General features: G+C 44.5%; 2 protein-coding genes across 2 annotated transcripts in view; one reads left to right on the top strand and one right to left on the bottom strand.

Moving 5' to 3' along the window:
* The window catches only part of psme4b (proteasome activator subunit 4b), a 37,209-nt gene extending 27,149 nt beyond the window's left edge, over positions 1–10,060 (bottom strand). The window contains exons 1-6 of the mRNA XM_054598290.1: positions 10,035–10,060; positions 4,469–4,639; positions 3,830–3,970; positions 1,576–1,692; positions 330–374; positions 40–189 (exon numbers count right to left, since the gene is read on the bottom strand). Coding sequence (XP_054454265.1) covers positions 40–189; positions 330–374; positions 1,576–1,692; positions 3,830–3,970; positions 4,469–4,639; positions 10,035–10,060 — 650 coding nt within the window. The remainder of the gene's footprint in view (positions 1–39; positions 190–329; positions 375–1,575; positions 1,693–3,829; positions 3,971–4,468; positions 4,640–10,034) is intronic.
* A 326-nt stretch (positions 10,061–10,386) lies between these two features.
* On the top strand, positions 10,387–24,025 carry LOC129091841 (thrombospondin-2-like). The gene is made up of 17 exons (XM_054599536.1): positions 10,387–10,510; positions 10,617–10,767; positions 10,929–10,993; positions 11,045–11,221; positions 15,285–15,415; positions 16,068–16,202; positions 16,283–16,501; positions 16,581–16,688; positions 17,556–17,682; positions 19,199–19,317; positions 19,618–19,852; positions 20,264–20,491; positions 20,566–20,696; positions 21,435–21,575; positions 21,733–21,830; positions 23,200–23,339; positions 24,018–24,025. Exons 1-17 carry the CDS (start codon positions 10,387–10,389, stop codon positions 24,023–24,025), a joined length of 2,337 nt encoding a protein of 778 aa, XP_054455511.1.
* Positions 24,026–25,800: the final 1,775 nt, after the last annotated feature.

The raw sequence follows: 25,800 nt of genomic DNA on the forward strand, positions 1-25,800 counted from the left end.
ATATTAAATGTACAATATAAGTTTCTAAGCTCCACATACTGGAAGCCCTGGCTGTGCTCCTCCGGGGGCATGATGGTGGGCAGGAACAGCTCCATGTTGCTGACGGCCTTCTGCATGACCATGTCAAACACGCACAGCAGGGGGCGCCACTCATCCAGCATCTCCTTGGTGGAGGATGCAGGGAAATACCTGGTAAATTCCCCAAAACATGCAGAGCAAAGAGAGACGTGAGCACAAACAGATGCAGACAAGCAGGGACACAAACACACACACTGCCGTACAGCACACAGCTCAGTGGAGATCAGAGCAGAACACCATCACAGACTTACAGCCTGCAGCTTTTGATCAAAGCCTTCAGAACGTGATCCAGTGAGCTGCAAACAAGCAGAGAGAGGAGGTGTGGGAGTCGTGGAGGAATTCTGCATTTACTTTCTTTTGAAATGCATTTGTCTTCACACAGGATGAACACACTGTCAACATTCAGGCTGCAACAGATTCTCATTGCTAACCAACCTGTTGGTTGTTTTTTCAATTAAACCTTAAGTGAATAAAAGCCCAAGGTAACATCTAGAAAAGGCTTGTTTGTCTGACGAGCAGTCCACACATAAGAGACTAAGAGCGAGCAATATGAAACAGAGAAAAGATGGAAACCCTCACATTTCAGAAAGAAATGAAAGAATGCAGACCACCCTCTGGTACAAGCGTCTGCTAAATGACTCTAATGTAATGTAATGTAATGTAATGTCTTTTCTTAACCATTATCTATTTACTGTATCCGGCCGCTGAACAGCTCCACTGGAACTGTTGGTTGTTAAAATAAAGACGATCAGAGTTTATTCCCAGTTAATAGATTGATTATCATTTAAGTACTATTTGACATGTCCACTCTCTCAATTGTTTAAGAAAGTGTCATGAGGTCTGGTTGTGGGTTTGTTTGGACTGGTCTGGCTCTCCCTAGACCTGCCACTCTCTACCTGTCCACCAGATGGCCTCACACCTTCCCACTGGTTTCCCAGTCACTTGACTCACCTGACTCACCTGTTTACACTTTCCCTCGTCAGCCCTGCAGTACATATACCGGACCCTTTTCCCAGTCAGCTCCCAGTTTGTCAATGTTGCTGTATGTTCTTCATGCTTTGCTTTCCTGCCTCTCTGCTCTCTGAACCTGAAACCTTTCTCATCTCCTCTGGATTATCAGTTGCTTCTGTCTGGACTTTCTTCCTGTACCTGTAAGCGTTTGTATTTTCACTATTGTCAATAAATCAATGAATGCCGTCCGCCTCAACTGTCTGACTTTGAGACTTTCCCTTGCTGCCTCTCTGGCTCCGCTGTGACAGGAAACAGGTTCACTTTTGGGTTCAGGGTTTGGATTCCATCAACACTCTCATCTAACGCTCTGCAGGAGGCAAATTAGCATAATATGTCAAACTTTTCCTGAATGCAAATAGGTGCTTAGGATAAAGATTAGGTTGGCAGTAATTCTAAAAATAGAAGAACTGGACATTAAAGGGTCCATTTATAGATTCACATGTACAGCAGCAGAGCTTCAGCAGGTCCGTGTGAAGGTGGTCTTACTTGGGGAACCAGATGAGTCCAAGGTGCTCCGTTTTGGAGTAGACCACCCTCTCGTACAGATCATAAAGCGGTCTCCACGGCAACTGTAGGTCATCCCTCGACAGCAGTTCCTTCTTCCTGTTTGAAAAATGAAGCCAATTATTGACCGTCTGGCCTGTTGTTATGAGGGTGTTTCAGGACTCTTTTCATATTCAAACCTTTTGAGAAGAAAAACAAAATGATGCTCATACTATTTAGAAGTGAGAAGCTACAGGGAGTCTGAAGAGTCGTATGTATTCGTGGGAAAATGAGTCACTACCTCGCAGGCTGCGCTCAACACAACGACTGCCAACTTCCAGACACGTCAGAGCTGTGACTCTCTGTCCTCCGAGGCCGAGCGACTGACGGCTGCAGACAGTCGTGAGAAGTTAAGACACCTTCTGACTCTTGACTCTTCAAACACTTTTTAAATGAAACACTAACTGATGATTACTTTTACGATAAGCTTTAGAGCAGAGCACATTTTTAATCCTCCTGGGAAACTTCAACATTGCTTTTTCTGTTTTATTATTTAGTTCTTTTGTAAAACTTACAATTTAAATAGGAATAAACTCCACAGAAAGGTTAAGAGTCCTGTGCAACATTTCCACAGCCTCACATTCCTCTTGTCTCCCCTGTCATTCATCTAACAGCTCTGTGGAACAGACTCTCATTAGGGACATTTTTAAATAGAAGGAAAGAAGAAACAATCGGAGGAAATGTGAGGGCTGAAAATAAAAAGAAGAGAGCTCCAATGAGAGCTGATGAGTGATGTTGAGAACCAAATGTTTCTCTCAGCTGTGGGACCTGGTGCTAAATGTACGTTTAGCCCAAATCTCTCTTCATCTGATGGAAAACACTCAGACAGAAGACATCACATTAACATGTGGTTTTGTGATGGACCGTCTAACAGAATATCCTGCAGTCACTGGTGATGTGAGAGTTCAGATGTATGTCGGAGCATAAAGAGTAATAAATGTACTGTTAGCTTACTGAGTACGTTTCATTATTATAGTGTCTTATATTTCATTTCTCTGATACTTTAAACTTTACTGTGATACATTTCAGAGGGAAATACTTTTTACTCCACAACGTGTGTTTCACAGTTTTGGTTACTAGTTTTATTTCAGATTGAGATTATACAAAAAAAACCATTTCAAGGCTATAAACCCAATCTGTTTGGCTAGTTGTTCTTTACTAAAAAGACTTTGGGCCCCATGTTACGTTTCAGTTGCACCAAAAAGAGATTTCCTTCTACGTTAGTTCCAACAGTCTGAGGCCTTAAAGCTCAAATCTTCCAATATTTGTCAAAAAAGCAAAGTATACAGAAGAACTGTGCTTTTTCTTCTTTCCAACACTACATGATTCATCTAATGACACCAAAATGTATTTTGTGACCTTCTGAGGGAGCCCGAACCCTATGTCGGGAGATAAAGGATGAACCTACTGAACTGTATATGAAGTCAAAATGAGCTCCATCTCAGCCAGATAGAGTAAATGCTGCTTATGCTACATTTTTCTGCAACTTTTACTTTTGATACAGTACTTTTAAGTACATTTTCTTTTTTACTTTTACATTAGAACCTTTATCTGTAATTAATATTTTGGTTGTACTGCTATTTTAACATTCATTTATTCTATGATTCCCATGTGGTTTTTGTAACCACTACAAAAATATACATGCAATTCATATTTTGCTAAAGCCTTAAAATCTGACTGAACTGCCATTTAAATGTTCACTCCATCAACATCAATACTTGCCAGACTCTTTATTTTGATTCCCTTCTTGCTCTTACTTGAATGGATAGATATCACTTTGTTTCATTTATGCAGATGCCACATTTTCTAAAATGAAAATGACACATTGAGAGGATTGTGCAGCCTTTGTGAGATGTCTGTGCTCTCTGTGCTTTCTTATCTTCTTTAGTTTTTCTCCTCTCTCGTCTGCAGGTTGTTTTTAAAGCTCCAAAACGGCAGAGAGTTAAGTGAAAGATCCCCTCTAACACGTCATGGGACTCGACATCGGTGCACCGTTTGTATCACAGTGACCTCATATATATATACTAAAGGACACCAAAGGGCAACAAAAGGCTGCAGGTGCTGGAAGGAACCGCCTCAGCTGGCTTCTTTTATTAATGCCACGGAGCTGCAGCTCTCCGAGCTCCATCACCTCTTTGCTGAGGGCGAGAAAAACAGATATGCCTCATGCATCTGTGTGTGTTTGTGTCACACCCACTTGAGAAGCTGAATGAGCAGGCTGGCGTAGCTCTGCATCATGTGAGGCTCCAGGTCCGGCAGCGTGACCAACTCATAGAGCAGCTGGATGAAGAGAACGTGGTCCTCCTTGCTGAACCTGCGGCCGTACAGCTTCAGGAACCTGAGGGCGGAGGTGAGGACGGGTTAACAGCCGGGAGCAGCAGATCACTTACAGCTTCCTGCAGCTGACCCATATCCTCAACACATTAAGCGGACTGCGTCAGCGGCCCAGTGTCTAAACATGGAACCCTGAGAAGTCAGTGGCTAGCCTTCATTCAGAGTTACATGATGACCTTTTGCTCTTAAATCTCTTCAGATGCTCCTATGATGGAGATATTTTGGACGCTTTATTCCCCTTATAGTAGCCAACAGTTGGGTTATAAGTGAAGCTGTTTTATAGCTGTGGCCACCTGTAAGGGACACTGCACAATGTCAGTCTAAATAAGTGAAATGTGACAAATAACATTAGACATTTGTAAAGCTTTTAATTGATTTGTAAACATTGTAACACATATTTAGAGAAATGTTTTATCTCCAGCCTAATGAGCTGCTACATAGAGCCTCGCTATGAATCCTGGGTGAGTCACTATCCGGAGGACGGCCTGGCTTCAACACTTACGAGAAGAGTCTCCTGGAGCAGAAGGAGACCCCGGGCCACAGCTCCCTGAGGAGGACGGCTCTGGACAGGTTGGCTTTGATCTCCGCCAGCAGCTCCGTGGCCTCCACCTCCAGCCGGCCGGAGTACGGCAGCAGCCTGTTATACACGACCTCCCTCTGAGAGACGAACCCGTCCATCCCCCGTCCATCCCCCGTCCCCCACCATGTCCACCGCGGTGTGCGTAAAGGAGCCTGTCCTTCTGCTCTGTGCGTAAAGGAGCCTGTCCTTCTCGGTGTGCGTAAAGGAGCCTGTCCTTCTCGGTGTGCGTAAAGGAGCCTGTCCTTCTCGGTGTGCGTAAAGGAGCCTGTCCTTCTCGTGTGCGTAAAGGAGCCTGTCCTTCTCAGTGTGCGTAAAGGAGCCTGTCCTTCTCGGTGTGCGTAAAGGAGCCTGTCCTTCTCGGTGTGCGTAAAGGAGCCTGTCCACGCAGAGCCTTGTGTTGGAGGGTGAATAATCCGCTGGTGGAGGCAGACGGTCACAGGGGAAAGTGTGTCAGGCTCTAATTGAGCTCTGCAAAGCCCTGAGCGTGCGTGGAGGGCCGGTTCCGCTCCGACCTGCAGTGTCAGGCGCTGCGTCACCTCTCCCTCCACCCCCACAGGTATCCACAGGGCCGCAGGGTTTATGCACTCACTGTGACGCACGATAGGGTTCGGACTAAATGACCACAGTGTGGAAGGCATCATTCTGGACTACAAATCCCAGAGGCGCTGAGTGTGTGTGTGTGTGTGTGTGTGTGTGTGTGTGTGTGTGTGTGTGTGTGTGTGTGTGTGTGTGTGTGTGTGTGTGTGTGTGTGTGTGCTGGAAGCTAATCTGCAGGATAATAGGATGATCTGATAACTGGATTAATGCTCCATCCTTTCTCTACTGACCTGCTGTGGCTGTTCATTGGGAGAGGCTCTGTCTGTGTTCCTCCTTTAGTGAATCAGAACCTCCCTCAGTCAGAAGAGACAACCTTTGACCTTTGACCTTTGCCTTCATCATGCAGCTAAGCAGGCAACGTTCTGTCTGTGTGGTTTGGTTGCACACATTATTTATCTGCACACTGACTTTAATGTCCCGCTCATGATATCCACGTCAACACCTCTGCCCGACCTTCTCTATCCTGCATTACCGTGCACCCTTCCATGTAAATCCATTTACTTTAAGCCCATGTAATTCTCTGACCACTGCATGCTTAAGAGCTGCGGCAGTGCAGGACATTGTCCGGCCTGTAAGGCTGCTGCTCACAGCCGAGGGCTTAGAGCCTATAAAGCACGAGCCCCTGTGAGAGCTCTGCTCTGGTTACCTTCAGAGAAACGGGACAGTTCTGACTGCATGAAGTGTTCTCAGCTCTGCCTTCTGCAGCCTTTAGTCAGGCTCACCTCTCTGAAACACTGGTCTGTCTATGAACACAGGGGAGGACTGAGAACAGAATGTGCCTCCACACATCATATCAGTCCAAGAGTGACACGCTGGACTTCACCAGACAATCTCACCATCTTTACCTCCATGCTTTTTGTTTCTGCTACTCTGACAGCACCTGCTTTCACCGTCTCCACTGCTGAACCTCTGCCAGGAGGAAACATGTCTGTTCCTATGTGTGTTCTTGGTTGTGATGTTTCTAGGTATCTGTGGATGTGTTTGTATGGGCACAGGCGCTCGCATGTGTGCACACATCTGTGAAAGTCATTATTCCACAAGCAGAGTCCACAGATGGAAAATATGATTCAGGATGATGATGATGCCTCTTTGACTCAGCAGGGAAACGAGCAAACAGGGAGAGAGAGAGAGAGTGAGAGTGAGTGAGAGAGTGAGAGAATCAGAGAGAGAGAGAGAGAAAATCAGAGAGAGAGTGAGAGAATCAGAGAGAGAGAGAGAGAGAGAGACAGACAGACAGAGAGTAAGACAGAGAGAGAGAGAGAGAGAGAGAGAGAGAGGGGGGGAGGAAGGGAGGAAAGTGATGGAGGAAAAAAGAGAGAAAGGAGAGAGAGATGACAGTCCCAAAGGGAGTAGATGTTTTTGAATTGCATCACATCTTTCTCATCTTTAACTCATGAACCAGGTAGAAGAAAAATCTGTCACAAACGCCCACACACACACACACACACACACACACACACACACACACACACACACACACACACACACACACACACACACACACACACACACACACACACACAGCTACTAGTTTTCACCAGGGATTTATGGTGATTTTCTCGCTCCTAAAATATTGGAAAAACTCGGGCAGCCAATAAGTGTGTGTGTGTGTGTGTGTGTGTGTGTGTGTGTGTGTGTGTGTGTGTGTGTGTGTGTGTGTGTGTGTGTGTGTGTGTGTGTGTGTGTGTGTGTGTGTGTGTCAATATGCGAGTGCATGTTTTCGTGTGTGACTGTTTGGAGAGTGATGACTGTAAATGATGTGTCTGGGAAACCTGCATCAAGACGTCAGCACACACACACACACACACACACACACACACACACACACACACACACACACACACACACACACACACACACACACACACACACACACACACACACGCACACGTTCCTTCCATCCAGCTGGGGTTCTCGCTGGGAGATATGCAGCCCAGTTCATCGCCAGACAGACGGGTAATATATGGCTCCTGCCTCTCACACACACACACACACACACACACACACACACACACACACACACACACACACACTCACTCTCTCTCTCTCTCTAACTCTCAAACAAATTCATAACCACTTTAGAACTTTCTGCAGAACTAACCGAGCTGTCTGCATGTTGCTCACTCAGACTTTCCCTCCCTTCTTTTGGACTGCTGCCTGGGGAAGCTGTCCTGATAAGCCCCGGTCCGGTGAGAAGGAAGCTACGAGACAAGGAAATAAAGAAGAAGAGCAGGAGAGAGACATTCCATCACAGCCCCTGTGGAGCTGCAGCGTGGACGAGACAACCAGCCGTGACTTCTAATCGTGGAGAGAGGCTGAACAGCGAGGAGAACGCAGGTATGGAAGGATAATCCCCTCTTTATCTTCTGTTTCTTCTCTTCTATCTCCTTGGCAGCGCTCCTGCTTGTAGTGTGCAGTTGTGTAGCGGTATAATGATATATCTCACTGTGGCTGCGTATGTGATTTATGTGTGAACAGGAATGAGTCCGCTGAGAGGTTTCCCCTGGCTTTTGATATTCCTCTCTGCAGCAGCTGTGTGCACAGGTACCACACACTGCATTCAAACATATGCAGAGAAACTGTTTCCTCACCTCTTCTTCTTCTCATCCATAACTTAAGTATCAACCTACCACACACCTGCTTGTGCCTCCTCTACAGGTGTAGGTGGTGCAAAGGTCCACAATGTGTCGTCAGAAGTGTGTCGTCATCCATGCGAGGAGCTGGTGGGCTTGCTCACTGAGATCCAGGGCCTGCGTATTGTGACCAGCAACCTGCTTGAAGACCTGGAGAGAGTAGTAAGACACACACACACACACACACACACACACACACACACACACACACACACACACACACACACACACACGTGAATGCACATTTATCATCTGCATGGTGGCTGTTGTTGCTGTTTTTACCTCTCTGATGCTACGTTTATTTTGATATGGCATGACCAGGGAATTAGATTTTAGCTGAAAAACAAAAATGTTACAAAATAAAATGTGTTTCTTTCCTTTGAAGAAGATTTTTAAACAAATGAAAGTGATCATTTTATCATCAGTAAAGCATTGTTAAAAAATATTTGTGACTCATTTTTATTTATTGAATAAACAATTACAGTCAACACTGTGTAAGTCTGCCAGTGTCTGCAATGTGCTTTAAATTGTATTTGACAGGGTTGAGTTTTATTGGAAATTTGTGTGACAAAACCAACAGAGAGTAGCTCTTCTTCAGAGCAAATGGAACAAGCAGCAACATCCTTTTCTTCTGGCAGGAAGCCCTGAGGTTTGTGGTAAATGTCCTGGTGACTTCTTAGGGGAAAAAACATGCAGAAAGAAAACCATCAGACTTAAAACGTTGGCTGTAAATCCTCTCAGCTGCCAGTCTGCTCACATACAGCAGATCTCTGAGTACTAATACAGGCACAATCATGATTAACTAGAGACCAAACCAAACCAGCTCCCACACCAAAATGGCCCAAGGGTGTTACCCTTGGGCCATGGACAGAAAGACCTGGCTGAGTACTCAAAACCAGTTCTGTGGTAGTCCCACTGCAGTAGTGGTCTCCAGGACCACATTTACCATGATGACACACAAACTGAACTGGTGAAAACAGTACCAACTAAAATATAGAAGCTTTAGAAGGAAGTTCTGATAATGGATTTTATGTTTTTTGGATTCTCAGTCGAAAGAAAATGAGGAGATGAGGATATCTTTGGCCGAGCTGAGCAACAACAGCAGAAACGGGAACAGCAACAGGAGCAACAGCAACAGGAGCAGCAGCAACAGGAGCAACAGCAACGGCAACAGCAACAGCAACGGCAACAGCAACAGCAACGGCAACGGCAATGGCAACGGCAATGGCAACAGGAGCAACAGCAACAGGAGCAGCAGCAACAGGAGCAACAGCAACAGCAACGGCAACGGCAACGGCAATGGCAACGGCAAAGGCAACAGGAGCAACAGCAACAGGAGCAGCAGCAACAATGGCAGCAACAGCAACAGCAACAGGAGCAGCAGCAGCAGCAACGGCGACGGCAGCAGCAACACCAATGGCAATGGCAATGGGAACAGCAACAACAACAGCAACAGCAACAGCAGCAACGGCAAGGGCAGCAGCAGCAAAGGCAGCAGCACCAATGGCAACGGCAGCAGCAGCAGCAATGGCAACAGGAGCAACAGCAATGGCAACGGCAGCAATGGCAACGGCAGCAGCAGCAATGGCAACGGCAGCAATGGCAACGGCAGCAATGGCAGCGGCAGCAATGGCAACGGCAGCAATGGCAACGGCAGCAATGGCAGCGGCAGCAATGGCAACGGCAGCAATGGCAACGGCAGCAATGGCAACGGCAGCAATGGCAACGGCAGCAGCAGCAATGGCAACGGCAGCAATGGCAACGACAGCAATGGCAACGGCAGCAACAGCAGCAGCAGTAGCAGCAGCAGCAGTGACCTCGGTGGCCAGGATGATGCCAGTGGTCGGTTCAGAGACGGGGAGGTCTGGTGTATGCAGGACGGACGGGTGTACGAGCAGGGAGAGGACTGGGAGGTGGACAGCTGCACCTCCTGCGTTTGTCAGGTCAGTGTTGAACACCTGTTACTCTCTAGAACATGAGCAGTGAGGCGTTTCCTGGGAGAGCGACATGCAAGTCTGGTTGATGGACAACAGACCTGCATTATGTCGGATCAAGTCTCAGGTCCTCTTTGTGTATTGAGTCTGGCTCAAGTTCGAGTCTGTTATTTAGTTTTACATATTTAAAGATATGATATCTCTGGATGTGTACTACACTGCTGAAATGCTCTTTTGACTTTGACTTTTAAAATCCTGCAACAAAAAAAGCCAAAGAATCCTCTGGCTCTAATATTAATGAGAAGATTGATCCCACCCTCCAGAACGGTATCAGATCTAACTCTTGGCATAAAAAACAGAATGAGCATATTTTTTTCCACATTTCCTTTCAAATCGAACCAGTTTGTAGATACTTACCATAAATTTAACTTTATCCAATGTGGTTTCATTTATTCCCAGTCTGATATTTCTTGCTTGCTTCATCCTCCGCTCTGTTTCATGTCTGTTTCTCTTCATGAAATATCATGCGTTTTTTCCAGGATGGATTGAGGGAGAAGCCAAACTATGAGCAATGACAGCATTCCACTCATCATTAATCTGCAAGGACTGGCATTTAGCAACACATCTGGCTCAAACTGCACGGTTTGACAGATACTGTTGTTATAAAGCTGAATGTATGAGTGCGTATGTTTCTCACCTTGAGCAGGATGGAAAGGTGGCGTGTCAGCAGGTGTCCTGTCCTCCTGTGTCCTGCATCTATCCGTCCTTCATCGATGGAGAGTGCTGTCCGCTCTGTCTGGGTGAGTCTGGTTTGTCTGCAGCTGTGATTCAGAGCTGAAAGCGTGTGTAGAGATCACAACATTCACAGGTATAAAGACAGTGTATGTGTGTGTGCATGTCTCAAAGACGATGAAAACGGCTGGTCCCCGTGGTCTGAGTGGACCCACTGTTCGGTCACCTGTGGACGTGGAGGGCAGCAGAGGGGCCGATCCTGCAACGGCATCAAGCCGCCCTGTGCCGGCCCGTCGGTCCAAACCCGCAGCTGCATGCCGATGAAGTGTGAGCGTAGGGGTAGGACATCGCTCCATGTCTCATCTGTCACATGTCTTCAGCCCAGTTTCTTGTTTTTTTGGTGATTGATTGGCCGGTCGGATGGAACAAATTGAATGGATTTCAGAGATTGGAATCCTGATTGGAAACACATTGTTGTGTGCACAGTGTGGAGGTGGTGGTGGTGGTGGTGGTGGTGGTGGTGGTCTGTGTGGAGACTTTTCCAGGCTTCTGTACAAAAACAACTTTTTACAATCTCCATGTGCTTCTTTCTACACGTGCAGCTCGTCCTGACGGGGGCTGGGGCCTCTGGTCTCCGTGGTCTGCGTGTACCACCTCGTGTGGAGACGGCAGCATCACACGGGTCCGTCTCTGCAACAGCCCTCCGCCACAGAAGGGGGGCAGAGGGTGCACGGGCAGCGCCGGGGAGACACAGCCGTGCAACAACACACTCTGCCCCGGTGAGTGTGAGCACGCACACACACACTGCAGCACCGAGCTGGCTCACAGCTTAACACTGTGTTCTGTGTGTAGTGGCTGGAGGCTGGACCAGCTGGACCGAGTGGTCAGCGTGCTCAGAGTCCTGTGGGGGGGGGCTTACCAGCCGCCAGAGGGAGTGTTTGAACCCCCCCCCTCAGCACAGTGGGAGGCCTTGTGCTGGAGACGCTGTGGACTATGAAGCATGCAACAAACAGCCCTGTCCTAAAGGTAGACTTAACCCTTACCTTAGTGTCCTAAAGGTAGACTTAACCCTTACCTTAGTGTCCTAAAGGTAGACTTAACCCTTACATTAGTGTCCTGAAGGTAGACTTAACCCTTACCTTAGTGTCCTAAAGGTAGACTTAACCCTTACTGTCCTAAAGGTAGACTTAACCTTCAGTGTCCTAAAGGTAGACTTAACCCTTACCTTAGTGTCCTAAAGGTAGACTTAACCCTTACCTTAGTGTCCTAAAGGTAGACTTAACCCTTACCTTAGTGTCCTAAAGGTCCTAAAGAGACTTAACCCTTACCTTAGTGTCCTAAAGGTAGACTTAACCCTTACCTTAGTGTCCTAAAGGTAGACTTAACCCTTACCTTAGTGTCCTAAAGGTAGACTTAACCCTCAGTGTCCTAAAGGTAGACTTAACCCTTACCTTAGTGTCCTAAAGGTAGACTTAACCCTTACCTTAGTGTCCTAAAGGTAGACTTAACCCTTACCTTAGTGTCCTAAAGGTAGACTTAACCCTTACCTTGTCCTAGTGTCCTAAAGGTAGACTTAACCCTTACCTTAGTGTCCTAAAGGTAGACTTAACCCTTACCTTAGTGTCCTAAAGGTAGACTTAACCCTTACCTAGTGTCCTTAGTGTCCTACCTTAGTGTCCTAAAGGTAGACTTAACCCTTACCTTAGTGTCCTAAAGGTAGACTTAACCCTTACCTTAGTGTCCTAAAGGTAACTTAACCCTTACCTTAGTGTAGACTTAACCCTTACCTTAGTGTCCTAAAGGTAGACTTAACCCTTACCTTAGTGTCCTAAAGGTAGACTTAACCCTTACCTTAGTGTCCTAAAGGTAGACTTAACCCTTACCTTAGTGTCCTAAAGACTTAACCCTTACCTTAGTGTCCTAAAGGTAGACTTAACCCTTACCTTAGTGTCCTAAAGGTAGACTTAACCCTTACCTTAGTGTCCTAAAGGTAGATTCTTAACCCTTACATTAGTGTCTTAACCCTTACCTTAGTGTCCTAAAGGTAGACTTAACCCTTACCTTAGTGTCCTAAAGGTAGACTTAACCCTTACCTTAGTGTCCTAAAGGTAGACTTAACCCTTACCTTAGTGTCCTAAAGGTAGACTTAACCCTTACCTTAGTGTCCTAAAGGTAGACTTAACCCTTACCTTAGTGTCCTAAAGGTAGACTTAACCCTTACCTTAGTGTCCTAAAGGTAGACTTAACCCTTACCTTAGTGTCCTAAAGGTAGACTTAACCCTTACCTTAGTGTCCTAAAGGTAGACTTAACCCTTACCTTAGTGTCCTAAAGGTAGACTTAACCCTTACCTTAGTGTCCTAAAGGTAGACTTAACCCTTACCTTAGTGTCCTAAAGGTAGACTTAACCCTTACCTTAGTGTCCTAAAGGTAGACTTAACCCTTACCTTAGTGTCCTAAAGGTAGACTTAACCCTTACCTTAGTGTCCTAAAGGTAGACTTAACCCTTACCTTAGTGTCCTAAAGGTAGACTTAACCCTTACCTTAGTGTCCTAAAGGTAGACTTAACCCTTACCTTAGTGTCCTAAAGGTAGACTTAACCCTTACCTTAGTGTCCTAAAGGTAGACTTAACCCTTACCTCAGTGTCCAAAAGGTAGACTTAAGCCTTACCTTAGTGTCCTAAAGGTAGACTTAACCCTTACCTTAGTGTCCTAAAGGTAGACTTAACCCTTACCTTAGTGTCCTAACCCTTAGTGTAGACTTAACCCTTACCTTAGTGTCCTAAAGGTAGACTTAACCCTTACCTTAGTGTCCTAAAGACTTAACCCTTACCTTAGTGTCCTAAAGGTAGACTTAACCCTTACCTTAGTGTCCTAAAGGTAGACTTAACCCTTACCTTAGTGTCCTAAAGGTAGACTTAACCCTTACCTTAGTGTCCTAAAGGTAGACTTAACCCTTACCTTAGTGTCCTAAAGGTAGACTTAACCCTTACCTTAGTGTCCTAAAGGTAGACTTAACCCTTACCTTAGTGTCCTAAAGGTAGACTTAACCCTTACCTTAGTGTCCTAAAGGTAGACTTAACCCTTACCTTAGTGTCCTAAAGGTAGACTTAACCCTTACCTTAGTGTCCTAAAGGTAGACTTAACCCTTACCTTAACCCTTACCTTAGTGTCCTAAAGGTAGACTTAACCCTTACCTTAGTGTCCTAAAGGTAGACTTAACCCTTACCTTAGTGTCCTAAAGGTAGACTTAACCCTTACCTTAGTGTCCTAAAGGTAGACTTAACCCTTACCTTAGTGTCCTAAAGGTAGACTTAACCCTTACCTTAGTGTCCTAAAGGTAGACTTAACCCTTACCTTAGTGTCCTAAAGGTAGACTTAACCCTTACCTTAGTGTCCTAAAGGTAGACTTAACCCTTACCTTAGTGTCCTAAAGGTAGACTTAACCCTTACCTTAGTGTCCTAAAGGTAGACTTAACCCTTACCTTAGTGTCCTAAAGGTAGACTTAACCCTTACCTTAGTGTCCTAAAGGTAGACTTAACCCTTACCTTACCTTAGACTTAACCTTACCTTAGTGTCCTAAAGGTGTCCTAGACTTAACCCTTACCTTAGTGTCCTAAAGGTAGACTTAACCCTTACCTCAGTGTCCTAAAGGTAGACTTAACCCTTACCTTAGTGTCCTAAGATAGACTTAACCCTAGACTTAACCCTTACCTTAGTGTCCTAAAGGTAGACTTAACCCTTACCTTAGTGTCCTAAAGGTAGACTTAACCCTTACCTTAGTGTCCTAAAGGTAGACTTAACCCTTACCTTAGTGTCCTAAAGGTAGACTTAACCCTTACCTTAGTGTCCTAAAGGTAGACTTAACCCTTACCTTAGTGTCCTAAAGGTAGACTTAACCCTTACCTTAGTGTCCTAAAGGTAGACTTAACCCTTACCTTAGTGTCCTAAAGGTAGACTTAACCCTTACCTTAGTGTCCTAAAGGTAGACTTAACCCTTACCTTAGTGTCCTATAGGTAGACTTAACCCTGTCCTACCTTACCTTAGTGTCCTAAAGGTAGACTTAACCCTTACCTTAGTGTCCTAAAGGTAGACTTAACCCTTACATTAGTGTCCTGAAGGTAGACTTAACCCTTACCTTAGTATCCTAAAGGTAGTCCTAAAGGTAGACTTAACCCTTACCTTAGTGTCCTAAAGGTAGACTTAACCCTTACCTTAGTGTCCTAAAGGTAGACTTAACCCTTACCTTAACTAAAGGTAGACTTAACCCTTACCTATTGTCGATTCCCACGTGAGCGCTCCCAGAGAACTATGGAGTCGACCCTCCAGAACTTCTCCGGGGAGAACTCCAGAACAGCGAGCGCTCCTAAAGGTGTCCTAAAGGTGACTTAACCCTTACCTTAGTGTCCTAAAGGTAGACTTAACCCTTACCTTAGTGTCCTAAAGGTAGACTTAACCCTTACCTTAGTGTCCTAAAGGTAGACTTAACCCTTACCTTAGTGTCCTAAAGGTAGACTTAACCCTTACCTTAGTGTCCTAAAGGTAGACTTAACCCTTACCTTAGTGTCCTAAAGGTAGACTTAACCCTTACCTTAGTGTCCTAAAGGTAGACTACTTAACCCTCACCTCAGTGTCCTAAAGTTAGACTTAACCCTTACCTTAGTGTCCTAAAGGTAGACTTAACCCTTACCTTAGTGTCCTATAGGTAGACTTAACCCTTACCTTAGTGTCCTATAGGTAGACTTAACCCTTACCTTAGTGTCCTAAAGGTAGACTTAACCCTTACCTTAGTGTCCTATAGGTACTCATTGCCTTTATTTGCACATTTGTGTGCGTTTCCAGACACATGTTTGCTCTCAAATCCATGTTTTCCTGGAGTGGAGTGCACGTCCCACAGCGATGGATCATGGGAGTGTGGACGTTGTCCGTTGGGTTTAAACGGAAACGGAACTCACTGTGAAGATGAGAACGAGGTAAGAACCAATCACTGATCAGTGCTCAGTTTAACTATTAACCTCCCTGGACAAGTGTGACAACATCTACAATACAGTCACTTTAACAGCCAGGATGGTTACTTGGCAAAATTCAAAATATGTATGGAAGCATACTGAAATCACTTAACATTTTGTAAAGAGACAAATATGTTTTTATTAAATCCCAGTTAGTACACATTTCTTTTTTTTTAGTGAACATCCTTTAAAGTGAAAAACAAAAAAAATGTAAATAAGGTAATCATGATTCATAAGGTCCCCCTGTATAAATAACATGAATATAAATAAAATAGCAAACTATAGAGAAATATATAGAAATCTATTTTGCACTTCTCTACCATGATAGCCATAAAAAATGCTTTTTTTAAAGTCACTTGTGATGATATTCACAATTATACTAATAATGGAAATTCTCCACCATCAACAAGTGTTCTTTAGATGCTGGTAGTTTCTCTCCGGTCTCTCATCGTGCATGTTGTAAAGGCTATAATGGGGTCAGAGTTCAGCCCTGGATCACCTCCACACAGTGTCCATCTCTAAAGAATCTACATCCTGTGCACATCGGCTGTCACACCTCTGTGTTCACTGCTCTTGTTTGCTATGCTGAGCGTGGTTCATCCTTCTGTCTCTGCAGTGTGAGGTGGAGAGTGTGTGTGTCACAGAGTGTGTGAACACGGACCCCGGCTTCTTCTGTCGGCCCTGTCCTCCTCGCTACAGAGGCACCCAGCCGTACGGCCTCGGACTGCAGGAGGCCCGGAGAACCAGGCAGGCACGTGTGCTCCTCTGTTATATTCTCTTTCTTTTATATGAAGTCCTTTCCTCTCCTTGAATCACTTGTTGTTGTTGTAGGTGTGCGAGCCATACAATCCTTGCAAAGACAACACACACACCTGCCACAGGAACGCTGCGTGTGTGTACCTGGGCCTGGCGTCTGAGGCGTTGTACAGGTGTGTGTGCGCTGTGGGCTTCGCTGGCGACGGCTTCCTGTGTGGAGAAGACTCTGATCTGGACGGCTGGCCCAACTCCAGATTAACCTGCAAGCAGAACGCCACCTATCACTGTCAGAAGGTAACACGGTACAAACATGTACCCTCGACTGTGTTCTGATTGGACGGGTTTCACTAAGCTGAGCTGTGATTGGCTGCAGGATAATTGCCCCACCCTACCAAACTCTGGACAGGAAGACCTGGACAAGGACGGACAGGGAGACGCCTGTGACACCGATGATGACAACGATGACATCATCGATGAGAGGGTGAGACACGGAGTCACTCTGATGATGTCATGACTGAAAACGATTACACTAACATCCCCTATGTGTGTGTGTATGTGAACTAATGTGTGTGTGTGTGTGTGTGTGTGTGTGTGTGTGTGTGTGAACTAATGTGTGTGTGTGTGTGTGTGTGTGTGTGTGTTGTGTGTGTGTGTGTGAACTAATGTGTGTGTGTGTGTGTGTGTGTGTGTGTGTGTGTGTGTGTGTGTGTGTGTGTGTGTGTGTGTGTGTGAACTAATGTGTGTGTGTGTGTGTGTGTGAACTAATGTGTGTGTGTGTGTGTGTGTGTGTGTGTGTGTGTGTAACTAATGTGTGTGTGTGTGTGTGTGTGTGTGTGTGTGTGTGTGTGTGTGTGTGTGTGTGTGTGTGTGTGTGTGTGTGTGTGTGTGTATGTGAACTACTGTGTGTGTGTATGTGAACTACTGTGTGTGTGTGTGTGTGTGTGTGTGTGTGTGTGTGTGTGTGTGTGTGTGTGTGTGTGTGTACTGTGTGTGTGTATGTGAACTACTGTGTGTGTGTGTGTGTGTGTGTGTGTGTGTGTGTGTGTGTGTGTGTAACGTGTGTGTGTGTGTGTGTGTGTGTGTGTGTGTGTGTGTGTGTGTGTGTACTGTGTGTGTGTGTACTGTGTGTGTGTGTGTGTGTGTGTGTGTGTGTGTGTGTGTGTGTGTGTGTGTGTGTACTGTGTGTGTGTGTGTGTGTGTGTGTACTGTGTGTGTGTGTGTGTTGTGTGGTGTGTGTGTGTGTGTGTGTGTATGTGTGTGTGTAACTACTGTGTGTGTGTGTGTGTGTGTGAACTACTGTGTGTGTGTGTCACAGGACAACTGCCCCCTGGTGTACAACCCCAGGCAGTTTGACTCTGACTCTGACGCAGTCGGGGACCGCTGTGATAACTGCCCGTTTGAGAGCAACTCTCTGCAGGCCGACACGGACGGCGACGGGGAGGGAGACGCCTGCAGCATCGACATGGACGGAGACGGTAGGAGCAGGAGCTCACCTTTACAACTAGAGAACTTCATCAATATGCAATGAAAAGTAGATCAACTAATTCAACTCAACCTTATTTTAATCACATGGGTCCATAAATAATAAGATGACACCAACACAGAGGTCCACTTTGATTTAAAGATAGAGACATTAGTTCCAATGTTTCCAAAAACAGGATTCCATGTGTTTATTAAATCAATCAACATTCATCAATCTATCGGTTATGTTTTCACTTTCCATGGGAATCCATGAGAAAATATATGTTTTATGTATCCATCTAGCAGAGATAAAAGAAATACAAATGTACATGGTGCTTTAGCTATCCAACTTCACAAATACAGAACATGCATTAGAACAGGAAGTTTCTTTATGTGATGCTGAACCTCAAACCCAAAGCTACCATGAGGCCGAGTGTCCAGAGCCTTTGAGCTGCTGCTTAACGTCAGCTACTGATTAACAGTATTTCTATTATTACTATAACACTCAGTTGAACTTAAATCACACTGCTACATCAATGTTCAAAGCTCAATATCCTCTGAATATGATGCATTCAGGAGATCTTTCAAAGGTCTTACGTCCTCAGCATTGCTTTCTACCCCGGGTCAATATGTTAAGATCACACACCGATAGCTTCCCTCCTCTGATGTTCAAACCAACAACCTCAGATTCGCCGTCATAACAGTCTTCCTGACTTTAGCCTGATATCTCCACAGTGGCAGAATGGATGTTTACCATTCAAACTGCACTTGATTTGGTCGAGAGGACAGAATGATGTGATGTTTCTCTGGAAGAGGGAAAATAAGTTATACGGTAATGAGCAGGACAGGACCAGGATCAGTCCAAAGTGTTAAGTTACTCTTTAAATATGAATGCAATAATAAATATTACATATGTCTCTGTGTGTGTCTCTGTGTGTGTCTCTGTGTGTGTCTCTCTGTGTGTGTGTGTCTCTGTGTGTGTCTCTGTGTGTCTCTCTGTGTGTGTCTCTGTGTGTGTCTCTCTGTGTGTCTCTGTGTGTGTCTCTGTGTGTGTCTCTGTGTGTGTCTCTGTGTGTGTCTGTGTGTGTCTCTGTGTGTGTGTCTCTGTGTGTGTCTCTGTGTGTCTCTCTGTGTGTGTCTCTGTGTGTGTCTCTCTGTGTGTGTCTCTGTGTGTGTCTCTGTGTGTGTCTCTGTGTGTGTCTCTCTGTGTGTGTGTCTCTCTGTGTGTGTCTCTCTGTGTGTGTCTCTGTGTGTGTCTCTGTGTGTGTCTCTGTGTGTGTCTCTGTGTGTGTCTGTGTGTGTCTCTGTGTGTGTCTCTGTGTGTGTCTCTGTGTGTGTGTCTCTGTGTGTGTCTCTGTGTCTGTGTGTGTGTCTGTGTGTGTCTCTGTGTGTGTCTGTGTGTGTGTCTCTGTGTGTGTCTCTGTGTGTGTGTCTCTGTCTCTGTGTGTGTCTCTCTGTGTGTGTGTCTCTGTGTGTGTGTCTCTGTGTGTGTGTCTCTGTGTGTGTCTCTCTGTGTGTGTCTCTCTCCAGAGGTTCTGAATGACCGGGACAACTGTCCCTTAGTCTACAACACTGACCAGAGGGACACTGACCTGGACGGTGTTGGAGACCAGTGTGACAACTGTCCCCTTCTGCACAACCCACTGCAGGTCCCCAAACAAACGCACAAACGCCTAAAAGCACACACACAGCTGCTGGAGAAAACACTTTTTCTCTTACTGATAGTGGCAGCGTTGCCTCAAAGAACATCTGGACTGAGGGGATATTCTACCCCGGGGATCCAACAAAACCATTCTAACAATTTATTAGAGGCACCAGCCATCAATCAGGTGGATGGATGATATTTCTTTTAAATGCATGTAAAGGAGATCTTGGAAGTGTGTTCAGGGAGTCGTGGAGGTAAACCTGTGATTTAAGACCTTTTCAACATATCTGGTGTTTGTCTGCAGCTGGACTCTGACAGCGACCTGGTGGGGGACCTGTGTGACGACAACGAGGACATCGATGAGGACGGACACCAAAACTCTCTGGACAACTGTCCCTACATTGCCAATAGCAACCAGGCCGACCACGACAAGGACGGGAAGGGGGACGTCTGTGACCATGACGACGACAACGACGGTATCCCCGACGACCGGGACAACTGCAGACTAGTGCCCAACAGGGACCAGCTGGACTCTGACGGTCGGGTTTCTCCTGTTTATTCTACATTTTAGATGAGACATGTGTTTTCACAAAACAAACAAAAGTCAATCAGCAGAACTCAGAATATCTCTACAGATGTGACCATGATACAGATGTGAACACATGTTGATACATTTGCTGCCACATGGGAACGTTGTGAACGATTTGCTGCAGATGTATTTTGCAGCCATGCAGTAAAATCAGTCCAGTATGTTTCCAGTGATCTAGGTCATGTTAGTGTTGGAAATCAGCATAAACAGGTTGTGGCTCTCAGTCTTGTGATTAATCCTGAGTCAAATATTCTTTAATCTCTCCACCATAAAGCAGGAGTGTCTCACATTTGCACATGACCTCTTCCAGTCCTTTTCTCCTCTGAGGAATCTCATCTCTACTCATTCCTCTCTCCTGTAGGTGATGGGAGTGGAGATGCATGCTTTGATGACTTTGACAACGACAGTATTCCGGATGCGCTGGATCCGTGTCCTCTGAACCAGGACATCGGGTCTACAGACTTCAGGAGGTTTCAGGTTGTTCTGTTGGACCCTAAAGGCACCACGCAGTCTGACCCTCTCTGGGTGATCCGCAGCCAGGGCACCGAGCTGCTGCAGACGGCCAACTCGGACCCTGGCATCGCTTTAGGTGAGAGAAAAAAAGAACACTTAACCCCTTAAAAAGTATTATATATTAATATGAATATTCTTTTGTTTAAACAGGATATGACAGGTTCAGTGCAGTGGACTTCAGTGTGACCTTTTATGTGAATACCAACCGAGATGACGACTACGCAGGCATCGTGTTCGCCTACCAGTCCAGTCGACGCTTCTACGTTGTCATGTGGAAGCAGGTGAGCTTTGAATGCAGCCTTTCACATACATGATACGTTTAAGGTTCATGAACGTATAGAAACAACATGACCAAGTTTGAGCTCTGCATGAGGCTATTTGTTCTCAGATACTGTATTCAGATCAGTATAAAGGTGATGAAACACATCATCAAGAGAAACTGAGAAAGTGTCTTCATATGACAGGACTGAGAAATATGTGCACGTTGTGGAGACTACTAAGGATGCATTGTTAATGAGGTTGACGTGAAGCACATCACAAACACACTCTTTATGCGTCTGAGAATAAAATGTTTTGCTCATAAATAAGATTAGATATTGCAGAGTAATGTAGGAATATATATTTGTGTTTTTTTGTTATCTATTCTAATATTTTGCATATATTTTATCTTTATTTTATTAGTAGTTATTTACATGTATAGGAGTCATTTGTTGACCAAAATGTGACAATATCTTTAAATAAAATAAAATAATAATAACAACTCTTATTGTAGCTTCACTAATGAATTCCATCCATCTTTAAACATCTTCAAATATCTCTTTGATCATAATCTCCTTAATATTTCTCTTCTCTGCACTTAAACTATTTATGTTTCAGTTCTCACCAGCTAAAAAGACATAAAATGAAAAAGACTTTCAAACTTTTGTGTGTGCTGTTACGTTCCTCCGCTGTGTACAAACGTCAGCTTCACCCTCATCACTTTTATCCTCCACCTTCTTTCTGTCTCTCCATGAGAGCAGGTGTCTCAGGCCTACTGGGAGAAAAAGCCGTCCAAAGCTTTTGGCACCGCGGGAGTCTCTGTTAAACTGGTCAACTCCAGCACAGGACCAGGAGAGTTTCTACGTAATGCCCTGTGGCACACGGGGAACACCAGACACCAGGCATGAATCACGTTGGCTCTTATATTCTGCTTGTCATAAATCACAATAAACGTCTTGTTTGAACAGATAAACATCTTTAACACCAGCTCTGTAAATATCAGATACTTATGCACAACCTTCTCTCTCCCTCTGACATCTGTGTGTGTGTCTGTTTCAGGTCAGGACATTGTGGCACGATCCTAATAAAATTGGGTGGAAGGACTTCACCGCCTACCGCATGCACCTCATCCACAGACCCAAGACGGGGTTCATCAGGTACACAGACAGCATCATATGGAGTCCTTTGTTATCACTGGAGGATCTAACAGGGGTCAGAGTTATTTGGGGAACTTTCCTGAATGAGAATAGCTCAAGAATATCCAGCATTTGTGCAGAAATAACTTTTTCTTTTTAGAGGAACAACAGCTCCTCCTAAGTGAAAGGGCCTCTACATTCACAGCAACCTTTACATTTTTATTTACATTTTTTCATTTGTGAACATCATGCCTGTGTGTAGTTTGTGAAACTCACATTACTGATTTTAAATGCAGACTTTTCAGATCAGTATGTTTTTACTTCTTCTAACAGATGAAGCTGTCTTAGTAAAAACAAACAAATATATTTAACATTCAACATTACCGACTGGAGTCCTCGGTGAATAAACTATTTTAAGGAACAAACATCATAACAAAGCAGATTTCTTCTCAGAATATGTTTTGTTATGTAATTATTGTCATGAGATATTACACAAAGTATACCTCTTGGATGTGCAGCATCCTCAACCCGCTGGTAGGATGATTATTAAACCAGGATTTCCTGTAAGTGTTTAATCTCTAAAACACTAAAGTATAAAGCCTAAAAACATCCAGCAGCTCTGTACAGTAAATGTGATATATATCTGAAATGGAACAAACATGCAAAGACAACATTTGGGACTCAGTCACGTCCCGTTCAGCTTATGTAGTTTATTTAGCGGAGCAGCAATCTGCGAAATAACTTCTAAAATAACTGAAAATCTAATTATGGGCCACACATCTGTAAGTGATTTTTGTTTTGGGAGAACAAAAATCACTTACAGATGTGTTTGTGCTCGAGGATATCATCAATCAACAAGAGGTATTTTATAATAACGGCGAATTTTACTTTCTTTGTTGTATCCGGTTCTCCTCAACCTGCAACATCTTCTTCTATTTCGTCACATTAATGGACTCATAAAATAAAAAATAAAGATCTCTGTGCTTTGTGTTGTTCATGTGAGGTGTAGAAAACCACTTCATCAGTGCTGCAATGAGGTTTAAAAGCCGACACAAACGAGAGAAAAGAGAAGAAAACTGTGACGTTCCCAGTTTGTCAAACGATAGAAACATATTCTTAAAGAAGTCTGTCTCAGGAGATGCAAGCAAGGCTGTGTTGCATTCTGGGTACTAAGTGATTGCAGAAGGACTGTGCGACTGTACGCTCATTGAATGTGAGAATGAAAAGAGTTCCTGCTCTTTGTTTGTGAAGGACAAACTCTCATTGATGCTCTGTTGTACCTGCTCTCTGACGTCATGTCCTCTTTTGTTCAGGAATAAATACATGAAGAAAAACAAAACGTACGTGAGTTAGAATGTTTATAAAAGTTATCTACATGGTGGTGTTGCAGGGTGGTGGTGTACGAGGGCAGGGAGATCCTGTCGGACTCGGGGGCCGTGTACGACCACACGCTGGCTGGAGGCCGACTGGGACTGTTTGTCTTCTCTCAGGAACACGTCCTCTTCTCAGACCTCAGATATGAGTGCAGAGGTAAGAAACCCTGTCAGGACCTCTGAGAAGTTCTGAGAAGTTCTGAGAAGTTCTGAGAAGTTCTGAGAAGTTCTGAGAAGTTCTGAGAAGTTCTGAGAAGTACTGAGAAGTTCTGAGAAGTACTCAGACCCCTTAGTTAAGTACAATCACCAATACAACGGTGTAAACATACTTCATTACAAAGGGAACGCATTATGCATTATCCTATTAAAATAACATTTCTACACACATTTATATCATTTTTATACATTTTCTCCAATATTTGCTTTTTGTGTAACACTGTATAATATCAACTCTTTGGGCCTTAAACTGTTATTTAAATAAGTTATTTAAATTAAACTTATGAGAAGTTTAGAAGGGAAACTCATGTCAACTCGTATCCAAATAGACACAAAGACTTTAAGTCAGAGATAACAAATAAAATACGCTGCAGGAAGACAAAGAAAAGCCACTGGGATTATTTTAGGCCTCCACCTAAATAATGTTAGAAGTTCACATTATTACAGAGTATAATATGACTATATGAAGCCAAACTATTTGAACAAGAAACATATAATTACCAATAAATATAAAACCTGTTATATCTGAATTGTAGTGGAGTAGAAGTATAAAGTGTTTCTGAGCAGTGAGCCTCTGTCCTCTGATACTGTGACCTGTTTTTCTTTACTTCTTCCTCAGATAACTGAAGTATTTTCTTGGGACATTCAGAATAACTCTTCAACAACCCACCAGAGATTTCAGAAATTCATTTCAGAAATTCCTGAAACGACTGAGAGAAACCAAGTGACTAACTGATCTCCCCGGATGGACAAAGGCTCAGACTATCACTTAGTCCTCATCTATCTATCAGCTTTTCATGCCACGGCATTGATCTGCGGCTGTCGCATTCGCTGTATGTTACTGATAGACTCAGACAGCATCTCTAATGATTGTAACTTCTCTTTGCTTTTTATTTGCTAATGGTTGTAAATACTTATTTATTGATAGATATGAAGGGAGTGAGAGCTGGATGAACACATGATGGTGTAAGTGAAGAAGCACTGTGCAGAAGTCTGGTGGTCACTTATCAATAAAATACTTTTTTTTCAATTGTTTTTTTTCTTACACATATTGTGGAAATGTGGTCTCGAGCGCCCCCAGTGGTGAAAGTAATAACTACAAACGCCATTATATTCAGTCCATGCTGTCAAACTTCAGTAAGTACAGACCAAAGTATATTACATTATTATTAATTATTAATTAATTATTCTTAACCTCTGCTGTCAAATACATGTAAAAGCACAATGTTCTCCTCTGTAATGAGCAGAAGGACACAGCAGCAGGAACAGGAATAAATGTAAAGTCTAAGTAACTACATATGAAATACATATTGGATAGATTAATGATTAAACATCCCGGAAGAACTAAACAAACAGGAAACCTGTAGCCCTTATTATCCCCAAATAATCCATTCATTCTTTTCTTTTCTTTTCTTGTATTGTCAGCTCTTTGTTTTCAAAGTCAAAAACTTTTTTCCAGTCAGAAATATGTCTGACCTTCAGCCTCAGGTTAGAACTCCTCCTCTGTCATGACTCAAAACAAAAACCTGTTAAACCGGCTGGACAGGGCGTGCAGGAAGACACACACACACACACACACACACACACACACACACACACACACACACACACACACACACACACACACACACACACACACACACACACACACACACACACACACACACACACACACACACACACACACACACACACACACACACACACACACACACACACACACACACACACACACACACACACACACACACACACACACACACACACACACACACACACACACACACACACACACACACACACACACACACACACACACACACACACACACACACACACACACACACACACACACACACACACACACACACACACACACACACACACACACACACACACACACACACACACACACACACACACACACACACACACACACACACACACACACACACACACACACACACACACACACACACACACACACACACACACACACACACACACACACACACACACACACACACACACACACACACACACACACACACACACACACACACACACACACACACACACTCACACACACACACACACACACACACACACACACACACACACACACACTCTCACACACACACACACACACACACACACACACACACACACACACACACACACACACACACACACACACACACACACACACATGGAGAGGTGAATGTGCGACGTCACCTCCCGTTTCAGGTGAAGAATGAGGAAGAACGTCCATCCTCCGGTTAGAGGAGACATCACAGCTCTCTCTCTCTCTCTCTCTCTCTACCTGTCTCTACCTGTCTCTACCTGTCTCTCTCTACCTGTCTCTCTCTACCTGTCTCTACCTGTCTCTCTGTCTCTCTGTC

Source organism: Anoplopoma fimbria, chromosome 5 (assembly GCF_027596085.1).
Source record: "Anoplopoma fimbria isolate UVic2021 breed Golden Eagle Sablefish chromosome 5, Afim_UVic_2022, whole genome shotgun sequence".
In the NCBI taxonomy this organism is placed as follows: domain Eukaryota; kingdom Metazoa; phylum Chordata; class Actinopteri; order Perciformes; family Anoplopomatidae; genus Anoplopoma; species Anoplopoma fimbria.

Excerpts from the sequence above, each read along its gene's own strand:
- LOC129091841 (XM_054599536.1), top strand. The coding sequence starts at position 10,387 with ATGAGTGCGTATGTTTCTCACCTTGAGCAGGATGGAAAGGTGGCGTGT. Across the intron at positions 10,768-10,928 it reads CGCAGCTGCATGCCGATGAA|TGTGGAGGTGGTGGTGGTGG; the intron begins GTGTGAGCGTAG and ends TTGTGTGCACAG. Across the intron at positions 11,222-15,284 it reads CAACAACACACTCTGCCCCG|ACACATGTTTGCTCTCAAAT; the intron begins GTGAGTGTGAGC and ends GTGCGTTTCCAG.